This window comes from Pelophylax lessonae, assembly GCF_965119305.1.
Source record: "Pelophylax lessonae genome assembly, chromosome: 6".
Classification (NCBI taxonomy): domain Eukaryota; kingdom Metazoa; phylum Chordata; class Amphibia; order Anura; family Ranidae; genus Pelophylax; species Pelophylax lessonae.
Window position 1 is genome coordinate 61,977,157 of NC_138773.1, and position 11,875 is coordinate 61,989,031.

General features: G+C 47.7%; 1 protein-coding gene across 1 annotated transcript in view; it reads right to left on the reverse strand.

Moving 5' to 3' along the window:
• The window catches only part of GRID2IP (Grid2 interacting protein), a 261,941-nt gene extending 259,808 nt beyond the window's left edge, over positions 1-2,133 (reverse strand). The window contains exon 1 of the mRNA XM_082261269.1: positions 2,075-2,133. Within this exon, the coding sequence (XP_082117395.1) occupies positions 2,075-2,129 (55 nt within the window). The 5' untranslated portion in view covers positions 2,130-2,133. The remainder of the gene's footprint in view (positions 1-2,074) is intronic.
• Between the last annotated feature and the right edge of the window lie 9,742 nt (positions 2,134-11,875).

The following is an 11,875-nucleotide window of genomic DNA, read 5'->3' on the forward strand; positions in this document are numbered from 1 at the left end:
TTTTTATTGGTAATGTTATATATGTAGCAATATTTCCAGGCATTGGGCCTGATATGGGTCTGCCATTGTTACCGGTAACACTTCCAACACATTTAAGTTGAACACCCAAGTGTGAGAGTGGAGACAATGACCATTCCGGCATCTTTGGTCTGTTTTGTTTATTTTATAATGGGGATGGGAGAAGGGAATGAGTGGGATACTCCTCCTACAGAAAAATGCCTGTTAGCGCTGTCTTGACGCCAGCTGAATGCTGCCCAATGCTCCCTGGTGCTTGAAGATACTGTTCTGCTGAACTGTGCTGGAACTTTGACTTTAATATTCAGGTTAACTCAGAAGATCCAGGACTGTAAGACATTTGACTCCTAACACTCTGGTTAGCTCAAAAGTCCGGTGAACAACTCCCTCCAGCCCTTCACTGACTGAGGTATCTCCTTGTAACTGCTTGTGCTGCTGCAACCCTTAACGCTGTACACTTAACTCTTCAGGGCCCAACCGCTGGCGCCCCCTCTACACTTCAGGGTCCTTTCACTAGGCACCCCCCTTGACACTAGCTGGCTTCTGGATCCCTGGGACCTTCACTGGAGTGGTCCCCTCTACACTTCAGGCAGACCCTCAGGGGCAATTCACAGTACTCATGAACTTGGCATGCTTACCTGGAACTGAACCCCTCTATCTCCACTGGTCCTCGGCACACCGGATCCTCTCTGCAGCTCAGCTCTCTCTCTGGACTCTCTCTGGACTCTCAGGCAGCCACCCGAGACACCCGATCCTTCTGACAGGAGGAGAGACAGCCGTACTCTCCCTCCTTGGACTCGGTTTCCCGCCAAAGACGCTGTGTCATGCGTTCCCCTCAAACTTATACCAACTCCCAGAATCCTCTGCGGCAGAATCTGCCTTCTGGGGTAGATACAGGCCTGAATGAGCCACTGATTGGGTTTCCTCCACTGCCCAATGAGAATCCTCTCATGTAGCCAGTGTTGAGACTCCCCTCTCAGCAGCCACACCTGAGAGACATGACAGCCCAGCTGAAAATCATGGCCCTGCTGTTAGGCAGCCAAGCCCCACCATGCGTTTACCTAGCACCTACCTTGTGGGGTGCTACATCTAGCAGAAAGTGAAAAATATTGTTTTTTTCCAGAATTGTCGCTATTTTTTTTGTTGATAGCAAAAAATAAAAATTGCAGAGGTGATCGAATACCACTAAAAGAAAGCTCTATTTGTTTGGAAAAAAAAGGACATTCATTTTATTTGGGTACAGCGTCGCACGACCACGTAATTTTCAGTTGAAGTAACGCAGTGCCGAATCACAAAAAATGGCCTGGTCATTAAGGGGGTGGGGGGAATCTTCCGGTCCAGAAGTGCTTAAAAGAAAAAAAGGTTCTGAAATAAAAGCAAACATTTCCCTAATGTCCTTATTTAACTTTGGCTGCAGTCCATCTTTAGACTGCAAAGCAATCAGACTCATTTTGCAGAGAGCCGGTGGAAATCGGGGTTAATTGACCATGTATAAAATAGCGATGTTTTGTCGCAGCCTCTAAATTATCCACATACGCATCTCAGCAGGACAATAGTTGTTGAAACCTTTTGTTGCGAGCAGAGCCTTTCCGAAAGGGCCATGAATTGCACCCTTCGCTCCATTATCACGTGTATTCTTGTGGCAGTCTGCAGCTCAGGTAACATGAGAGGATGGAGATGTCACTCTTAGATAACAGACTCAGGTGTCCTGACACTCACATACAACACCAAGTGTCACTGCTCATTAAGATGGGAATTTAATAGCGCTGACCAGGAAGACACTAAAACTAATCCACTATGCCTCCTATGAAAGAGCTATCAGTAGCATTCAGAAAATGCCTCTAACTCTACCTGCTTTTATATGTAAACCTTAAAAGAGAAGTCCATTCTTCTAACCTTGTTTCATGTTACATCCATATTTAGGGTGTAACATGAAACAGTCACAGCCCGCAGCCAACCACCCCCAAACAGCCCATACCCCCCCCCCCCCATTCACTGCCCCAAACCCCCCACCCTCTGACAGAACCCAGGGGCTCTTGTCTCCACCAGCTCCTGTCACCTATTGAATTTGCCGTGAATGTGCATGGCTCCGCCCAAAAGGCTGCGTCTTTCATTCACAGGAATCTCTGCGGGAATCGGTTCTCAATAAAGCGCATGCATGGTGATGTCAATGCACTTGTTGGTCATTGATACTTCCTCCAACACCCATAACTAAAAGTCTTTACTTCAGTACAGACCTGCCTCTTGAGGAAGAGTCATAGTTGCATAGTTGGTAAGGTTAAAAAAAAACACCAGTACATTCAGTTCAACCCAAGTGAGTGAGTGCAGATACCTGCTACAGATGGCAGTCTCTCCCCTTGTCTGTCCCTGCACCGTGCTAATCTACTCACTGTCTCTTCTTGCTCTCTTCGGCTTGAATCCCTCCAACTGTCTCCTGTGGTGGGATCCTTCCAGGCCTGCCTTCCGAGCTCCAGCCCATGCATGTATTATTTTTTTAGCAAAAGGTGGAATATTTCTTTAAATACCGGGCACTTTCACCCCCTTCCGGCCCAGGCCAACTCTCAGCTATCAGCGATGTCACAATTTGAATGAAAATTATGCGGTTATGCAACACTGTACACATATTATATTTTTGTCATTTTTATGACAAAGAGGCTCGTGGGTGAGTGACGTACCCCTACGTCACTTTGCCCAGCTGCGGCTGCCTGCTGCAGTATATCTGCGTTGGGCGGTCGTTATGTGGTTAATGGCATCCCAGTCTTAGTCCATAGGGTTCAATATTAAGTTGGCCCACCCTTTGCAGCTACACCAGCATCAACTCTTCTGGGAAGGCTGTCCACAAGGTTTAGGAGTGTGTCTATGGGAATGTTTCACCATTCTTCCAGAAGCGTATTAGTGAGGTCAGTCTTCGCTCTAATTCATCCCAAAGGGGTTCTATCGGGTTGAGGTCAGGACTCTGTGCAGGCCAGTCAAGTTCCTCCACCTCAAACTTGCTCATCCATGTCTTTATGGACCTTGCTTTGTGCACTGGTCCAAATCATTTAGTGGAGGGGGGATTATAGTGTGGGGTTGTTTTTCAGGGTTTGGGCTTGGCCCCTTAGTTGCAGTGAAGGGAACTCTTAGGGCATCAGCATACCAAGACATTTTGGACAATTTCATGCTCCCAACTTTGTGGGAACAGTTTGGGGATGGCCCCTTCCTGTTCCAACATGACTGCGCACCAGTGCACAAAGCAAGATCCATAAAGACATGGACTTAGCATGGGTGGTGGAAAATTTACTTCAAGTGCAATCATTTATATTATAATAGTAACTAAAACATATAAAATTAAGTGTAACAATCTAAAAAATAAACATTCTAAAGTTCTCTACTGGTGTGAACCTTCCAACTAAAAAGCTTTTGCACTTAAATTGTATGACAAAAATCTGTAGAGGGGTTCCACCATCCCTGCTAAGTTTTGAAAAAGATATATGCCTTATTTTCCTTTTGATGTGTATTACATGTGAAATCACATATCTCTGGAATTATTGCACTTGAAGTTAATCTGTATGGCAAATTGTATTAACACAATTAGAGCTAACTTTGCGAATTGGCATCATTTAGCCACCTCTTGGATGGGGAGGGTGAATGTTGTCAAGATGAATGTGCTGCCCAGGGTGCTCTTCATGTTTCAAATGCTTCCGTTTAACATACCCGTCAATTTGGTGAGGACCTTAAATTCTTTGGTTAGAGCATATGTTTGGCGCCGCTCACAGCCTCGGCTTGCGCTCTCGCTACTTTCGCGGGGCAAAAGCCGGGGGGGGTTGGCGGTGCCGGACTTCGGGAGATATCTGAATGCCATCTCCCTGGTTCGGATAGCCGATTGGAAATTTCATACAGAGGAAAAGCTCTGGGTACAGCTGGAGCAGAAGCTGGCAAATACATCATTATATACTCAACTTTGGATACCGCCGGAGACTAGAAATCTTGCTGACACTATTTCGCCTTTAACCAGTTCGGTTTTCCGCGTCTGGGATCGGCTTCATAGGCTCCATAAAATTCCATACAACTCACCGCTTATGCCGATTTTAGGCCATAGCCTTTTCCCGCCTGGTTATAAAGATCACTGTTTCTCCCAGTGGCTACCACAGGCCAATGCTACGCTGCTGCATCATATAACGGGGACGGAAGGAATACTTCCATTCTCTAAAATATGCCAGGCCTCACCAAAGACATTTATGGATTGTTGGAAATACCACCAACTCCAGCAATTTGTAAAAAAATTGCCTTACCCCTTACGCAACATACACTCCCTGAACCCGATTGAACAAATCCTAGCACGCCCTGAATCAGGTAAAGGTTTATTATCAAAGTTTTATAAGGCATTGGACGCACTAAGCCCCAACTCCACCCCACATTTTTTGAAACAGTGGCAACTAGATTTTAAATGTACTTTTTCGCCGACACAGGAGGAGGTTATTCTTCAATTGTCTCATAGTTCAGGAACATCGGCGCGGACAGCAGAAGCCAATTATAAGTTTCTCACTAGATGGCACCACTCCCCCGTTAAGCTACAGAGGATGACACCATCTCTCTCGGCTGCCTGTTGGAGAGGCTGTGGGCTTAGAGCTACGCACGCACATATATGGTGGTTCTGCCCAGCAATCCGACCCTTTTGGACTAGCGTACTATCTTTAATTGAAGAGATTCAGGGTTTACCTATTGCTAGGGATCCGTTGTCTGTCTTATTCCATGACACTAAACTTCCTCCGGCCCAGTATCAAAAGTCTATTACCCCTCACCTTTTAAATGCAGCCAAAGCATTAATCCCAAAATATTGGAAACAGTCTACAGTCCCCTCGATACCTCAATGGTTGCGGGCAGTCGACCGTACTTACTACCTGGAAGACATGACATTGGATCTTCGTGGTCAGGCATCTCTGGCACGTAAGATTTGGTCATGTTGGTTAACATTTACCCACACTAACATATACGCTTCATATATGGCTGAGGCCTCTCTAGGTTAGAACGTCAAGACTGGTGAAACACCAAGGGACCCCCTTCCTTTTTTTTTTTTTTTTTTTTTTTTTTTTTTTTTTTTTTTTTTTTCCCCTCCCCAGCTTTCTTTTTTCCATCTTTCTCCTCTCTTTTCTTTCTCTCCTCTCTTTAGTGGAGAGCCCCCGCTTAAACAAATGGACTAAAATGCTTAACAATCCCAGAAATATTGATTTTTGTAGGTATATTAAACCGTATGTTTTTTGCATTGGTTCTAGTTATGACGAGCAGGGACTGCCTAACTGTATATAATCTGGGGAGACCCCCCTTTTTCTTTTCTTTTTTTTTTCATGCTGGTATAATCTGTATAAAACTCAATAAAAAACATATTAAAAAAAAAAAAAAAAAAAAAAAAAAAATCTGTATGGCAAATATCTATAAGAGGAGTTTCTACCTTCATGTTTATGTCTTGTTTTCAGTTTGATGCGTGTTTTATGTGCAGTTACATATTACAGAGACAGGCATTGTGGTAATATATAACTTTATTACGATTTCCATACATTAGAGGGTTCCACCATTAGTGAGTTAGCGCTGCACATTTTTTTTTTTTTTGTGGTGTGGGAACACCAAACAGTGCTTAGCAGAAAACCTTTTACTGACATTTTTTATTTTACCAGTAGTTTATTGTAAATAGTAGTGTGGTGATTACCTATTATACAAAAGATCGGCATGTGGCATTAATACACATCAACACATTTCATTAAAGAAATTGAACTACCCATTTTGTGCCATCATCCAAGTTGAATTTAGAAAAGAGGGAAACTGTGAAGAATCGTGGGTTGGAGAACCAAGCCACACTTGATTCTTTCACAGAGACATATGGCTGGACTTTCTAAGGCACATCATAGAAGGAATCATAGCGAATCATATAATTAAAAAAGAAATTTTATTTGTTGATTACAACCAACCTGAAAAATGAGGACAAAGCAGCAACATTACCTGGCAGTGTCACACACACTGAGCGGCTCTGGCAAGCCTCACTATCTGCTGAATGTGAACCTACCTGCAGGCTACACACTACTTGGATGCAGCATTTCACGGTCCAGCCTGGTGCTATGCTGCCAGGCTGGACCAATCACAAGACGGCAGACGGAGAGTGGGAGTGATTGGGGCGCATCGCTCTGCACCCCGAGGACACTCTAAAAGGCCGCCAATCTCATTACAAGTAAAGAGGCACATGATGCCAAAGCCCACACCATACCCTTACCAGGCCCTATCAGACCTACAGCTTGTATATTGCCTGATGTTGGTTAGCTTGTGTAGCACCCTCCTAGGTAGGTGCTAGGTAAAGCATAGTTATGGCCCTGTTCTGCTTATCAGGAGGGTCTGATCTGTTAGTTGAGCCTGTCTCATGTTTCCAAGTGTGATTTACTGGGTCTGAGGGAGTGTCCCTGTCAGAGAAACAGCCATGCTGCAACTGGCGACTCTGCCAGTACTTCCCATGGCCACAATGGACTCAGGCCATAGACTAATTCACTGGCCTATAAAAGGGCTCTGCTCAGCCCATCAGATTGCTGGATTGTCTTCAGCTCTTCCTGTTTCCTGTGCATTGCTACTTCCTGGATTCCAGTTTGACCCGGCTTGTTCCTGACCTGTCTGCTCTCTCTCCTGGCTTTGACCCTCAGCTTCGTCTGACCATCCCTGCTCCAGTTTGGCTCTCCCGTTATCTGATCTCGGCTTGGCTCACGGACTTGCTTCCTGTCTACCTGCCCTCCAGTACCTGATCTTGGCTTCCCCACGGACTTGTCAGCTTCTGGCTTTTCTACTATACCTTTGGCTTGCACCTGTTGCAGCTTCCTGTGTTTGACCCCCGGACGGTCTTACACCTACTGCCTGGTTGTTCCTGGTTCCTCCTTGGACTGTCCGGTGTATTCCTGCCCAGCACTCTGCTAGAGACCGCCTGTCTACCATCAGGACCCTGCCGGCAACCAGTGCTTCTGTGGGCGCTACACCCTCTGTCTCAACCCCAGGGGTGTGCCGCACTCAGCCGGAAGGGGAGCCCTCTCTGCATCTTGGCCTCGGATCAGGTACCTGACAGTACAATCCAGCCATGTCAGAGGCCGACAGAGGTGCTTCCCCAATTAAGGCAGTGCAAAGTGCAAAGTGCAAAGACTCCAGGAGGGTTATTTTCAGTTGGAAGTTCGCCTGCAACACCTGGCCGTTTCGCCTCCTACAGACTCCAATCAATCGCCTGCCAGCACCTCTTCATCCCAGTTACCACAAGGACACGCTAGCTCCACCCACTCCATGCTAGTCCCGCCTCCTGAACCACGAGTACCCACGCCTGAGCGATTTTTCTGGATATCGAAAGAAGTTCAGGGCCTTTAAGAACGCCTGCTTGCTATACTTGGCCTTGCAACCCCGGACCTTTTCTCTGGACTCTGTGAAAGTGGGGTTCATTATCTCTTTGCTGTCTGAAGAACCCCAAACCTGGGCTCATAACAGGGGCGTAACTACAGGGGTTGCAGGGGTTGCAATCGCTACCGGGCCCCATGCTCCAGGGGGCCCGATAGCAAACCAGTGGGTGAACTTCCAGGATCGCAAAGGTCACACTTGCAACCGGACCCTGGCATTGCACCACTGTGGGGAGGCCCCAAGATTTCAGGAAGGGGGCCCAATGCAGAACTTGTGAAAGAATCCTGCTGCGGGACCGTAATAAAAGGCCATGCAACGAGTGTAAAGAGCCCCAGGATTAGTGGGAAGAGCCCTGGGCTTGAAGGTAAGGGCCCCGGCCAGGGGTCTGGGGGGCCCTTCATGGTTTCTTGCATCAGGGCCCTGAAGGTTCTAGTTACGCCTCTGGCTCATAACTTAATGGAACAGAAGAGCCCTGTTCTGGACTCTGTGGACACATTCTTTGAGGCTATGGCTCAGCTTTACGACGACCCCCAGAGCACGGCCACCGCAGAGGTCGCCCTACACTCCCTGCTACAGGGCAAGCGCCCAGTGGAGGACTACACAGTTGAATTCCGTAAATGGTCTGCTGACACTGATTGGAATGAGGCTGCCCTCAAGTATCAGTTTCGCCAAGGACTTTCTGAGACATTAAAAGATGAGCTGGCTCGAGTGGAGACCCCCGCTACCCTTAAGGGTCTCATACAACTCGCCATTCAACTTGATAGACGTCTGCGGGAGCGACGCTCGGAGCGTCTCCAAACATTCCGGCCTAACTGGATGCTTCCCAAGATCTCTTCTGCTCCACCTGCACCTCCGGTCTCTTCCCCCATGGCAGCATCTGAAGGGGAACCTATGCAGCTGGGCCTGGTCCATTCATCCCTGACTCCTGATGAGAGACTACGACGTCGGCAGGCCAACCTATGCCTCTACTGCGGCGGGGCTGGACATTTTCTTCAGAACTGCCCCGTGAGACCCAGTAAGCCTTACTCTCAGCCCCCATTTAACTGCCGAGTTTCTGAGCTTTCGCTCTCTCACCTTATTCTCCCGGTCTCTTTACAGGTGGCGGAAGGGGAGGTCCAACTTCGAGCCATCGTTGACTCTGGGGCCTGCAGCTGTTTTCTGGACATTTCTTTGGCCAAGAGACTCCATATTCCTCTTATCCCTAAGACACAAAGGCTCAAGGTCCATCTCGCCGATGGGTCCCTACCCAGTTCCGGACCAGTTATCCTAGAGACTGGACCCATCCTCACCACAGCAGACTCCGGTCATCAGGAGTTCATCCATTTTGATGCCCTTTGTTCCCCCATGTTTCCCGTCATACTGGGACTTCCTTGGCTGCAAGCCCATAACCCCCAAATCGATTGGGCCAAGAAGGAACTCAACTTTTCTTCTGCCTACTGTCAGCAGCATTGCTTCCCTCAAAGACCTAGTGGGCCTGCTAGTTGCTTGTCTGTTCAACCAACACCTGAGCCACTCCTGGATATCCCACCTGCTTACCAGGACTTCAGGGACGTCTTTGACAAGAAAAAAGCCGAGGTCCTTCCTCCCCATCGGCCTTACGATTGCCCTATAGAAATGCTTCCCGGAGCCGAGATCCCGTTTGGAAGAATATTCCCCCTTTCTGAAAAGGAACTGGAGGCCCTACGGGTCTATATTGATGAAAATTTGAAAAAGGGGTTTATTCGCCCATCTTCTTCTCCTGCAGGTGCTGGTATATTCTTTGTGGAAAAGAAAGATGGCACCTTGAGACCCTGTGTGGACTATAGAGAGCTGAATAAGGTCACTATCAAAAACCGGTATCCGCTCCCCCTTGTCCCCGAACTCTTCCAGAGGTTCCGGACCGCCCAGCTCTTTACCAAGTTAGACCTGCGGGGAGCTTATAACCTTGTCCGGATACCGGAGGGAGATGAGTGGAAGACCGCATTCAGAACTCGTTTTGGACATTATGAATACCTTGTCATGCCCTTTGGCCTGTGTAATGCCCCAGCCACATTCCAGCACCTGGTAAATTATATCTTTCGGGAGTTTCTTGACCACTTCGTCATCGTATACCTTGACGATATCCTCATTTTTTCTGCCTCACTGGAACTCCATCGGGTTCACGTTAAAAAAGTCCTTTCTACCTTGAGAAAACACGGACTCTATGCCAAGGCGGAGAAGTGTGACTTTAAAAAGGGGTCCATTCAGTTTTTGGGACTCATTATTTCCACCGATGGGAACGCTATGGACCCACAAAAAGTGAAAGCGATCCTAGAATGGCCTGCTCCTTCTGACAAGAAAGGTGTTCAGAGATTCATGGGCTTTGCTAATTTTTACAGGCGTTTTGTGAAAATTTTTTCTTCCATCATTTCCCCCATCACCCAGTTAACCCGCCATCAGTCCCGCTTTCTGTGGTCTCAGGAGGCCCAATTGGCATTTGACAAACTTAAACAGCTGTTTATTTCTGCACCCGTCCTACAACACCCTGATCCGGCTCTGCCCTATGTGTTGGAGGTCGATGCCTCGGAAGTGGCCACCGGGGCAATCCTGTCGCAACGTCAAGGGCCCAAATCTCTCCTACATCCTGTGGCCTTCTTTTCTAGGACAATGTCACCTTCGGAGAAGAATTATGACGTTGGCAACCGAGAACTGTTGGCCATTAAATTTGCACTATAAGAGTGGAGATATCTATTGGAAGGAGCCACTCATCCTATTGTGATCTTCACGGACCACAAAAACTTGGAGTACCTCAGGACTGCCAAACGGTTGAGACCCAGACAAGCCGATGGGCGCTGTTTTTCTCCAGGTTTAACTTCCATATTTCTTATTGACCTGGCTCCAAGAATGGGAAAGCAGATGCTCTCTCCCGGATGTTTCCAGATACCCCAGAAACAGCAGAACCTGATACCATCCTTTCTGCCCATAATTTTCTCCTTATCCAGCCTGACCTGATGACGGCAATCCGACAGGCCTCAGCCCTTTGCTTGGAAACTGTACCCTCCCTGAAAAAACAGGAAGGGTTGCTGTGGCATCAGGATAAAATCTTTGTCCCTCCCCAAGTAAGACCTTAAGTTCTTAAAATATTTCATGACAGTAAACTTGCTGGGCATTTTGGGGTGCGGAAGACCTCGGAGCTTATCCAACGCTCTTTTTGGTGGCCCAACCTTGGGCAGGATTGCAAGGATTACATCGGCTCTTGTACCATCTGCCAACGTAACAAGGGGTCCAGTACCAAGACTTGGGGTTTGCTAAGACCACTTCCCATTCCTGAGCAACCCTGGAAAAAGATATCTATGGACTTTATTATTGAACTACCCCCTTCAGAAGGATTTTCCACCATCTTGGTGGTAGTGGATCGCCTTTCCAAAATGGCCCATTTTCTACCCATGGTTGGCACACCTTCAGCCCTGGACACAGCCAACATATTCATAAGGGAGATAGTCAGGCTACATGGCCTTCCAGACAACATTGTCTCAGATAGAGGAGTGCAATTTACCTCCAGGTTCTGGAGGGATCTCTGTAAATCCCTGTCCATTGAAGTTTCTCTTTCTTCTGCATACCATCCTCAGAGCAATGGGCAAACAGAGAGGACTAATCAAACTCTAGAACAATACTTACGATGCTTTTGTACCTGTTCCCAAGACGACTGGGTCTCGCTCCTCCCCTGTGCGGAATTTGCTTACAACAATTCTCTTCATGCATCCACCAACCAGTCCCCTTTCTGGGCAAATTATGGATTTCATCCCTCCTTTCTGCCTAACACCCTTCTGGAAGCATCAGTTCCTGCTGTCCAAGATCGGATCAGCTTCATTCAAACCAACTATCAAACCCTACAGGAAGCCATGCGTAAAGCCCAGGAGGACTATAAACTGTTTCATGACTGTAAAAGAAAGAAGGGTCCGAATCTCAAGATTGGAGACAAAGTCTGGCTGTCAGCCTTGAACCTTAAACTCTCATGCCCATCCAGGAAGCTCGGGCCAAGGTTCATTGGTCCGTTTGAAGTCAAGAGGGTGATCAATCCTGTGGCTTTTGAGCTGGCACTTCCCGACTCCTATAAGGTACACCCAGTTTTCCACATCTCCTTGCTCAAACCAGTTGTCCCCAGTCCATTTCCTGGGAGAGACGAGCTACCTTCACCTCCTGTCTCGATCGAAGGGGAGACGGAATTTGAAGTTGAGTCCATACTGGATTGCCGAAAGAAAGGGAGACAAACTCAGTATCTTATTAAATGGAAAGGTTACCCCCCTGAAGACAATTCCTGGGAACCCGCTAGTAACCTGCATGCCCCCAGGCTGGTACAGGAATTCCACAGGAGATTCCCGGGAAGCGTGGCCCGGTTGGGCATCCGGAGGCTGCCCCTTGGGGTGGGGGGCACTGTCAGAGAAACAGCCATGCTGCAACTGGCGACTCTGCCAGTACTTCCCAATGGACTCAGGCCATAGACTAATTCACT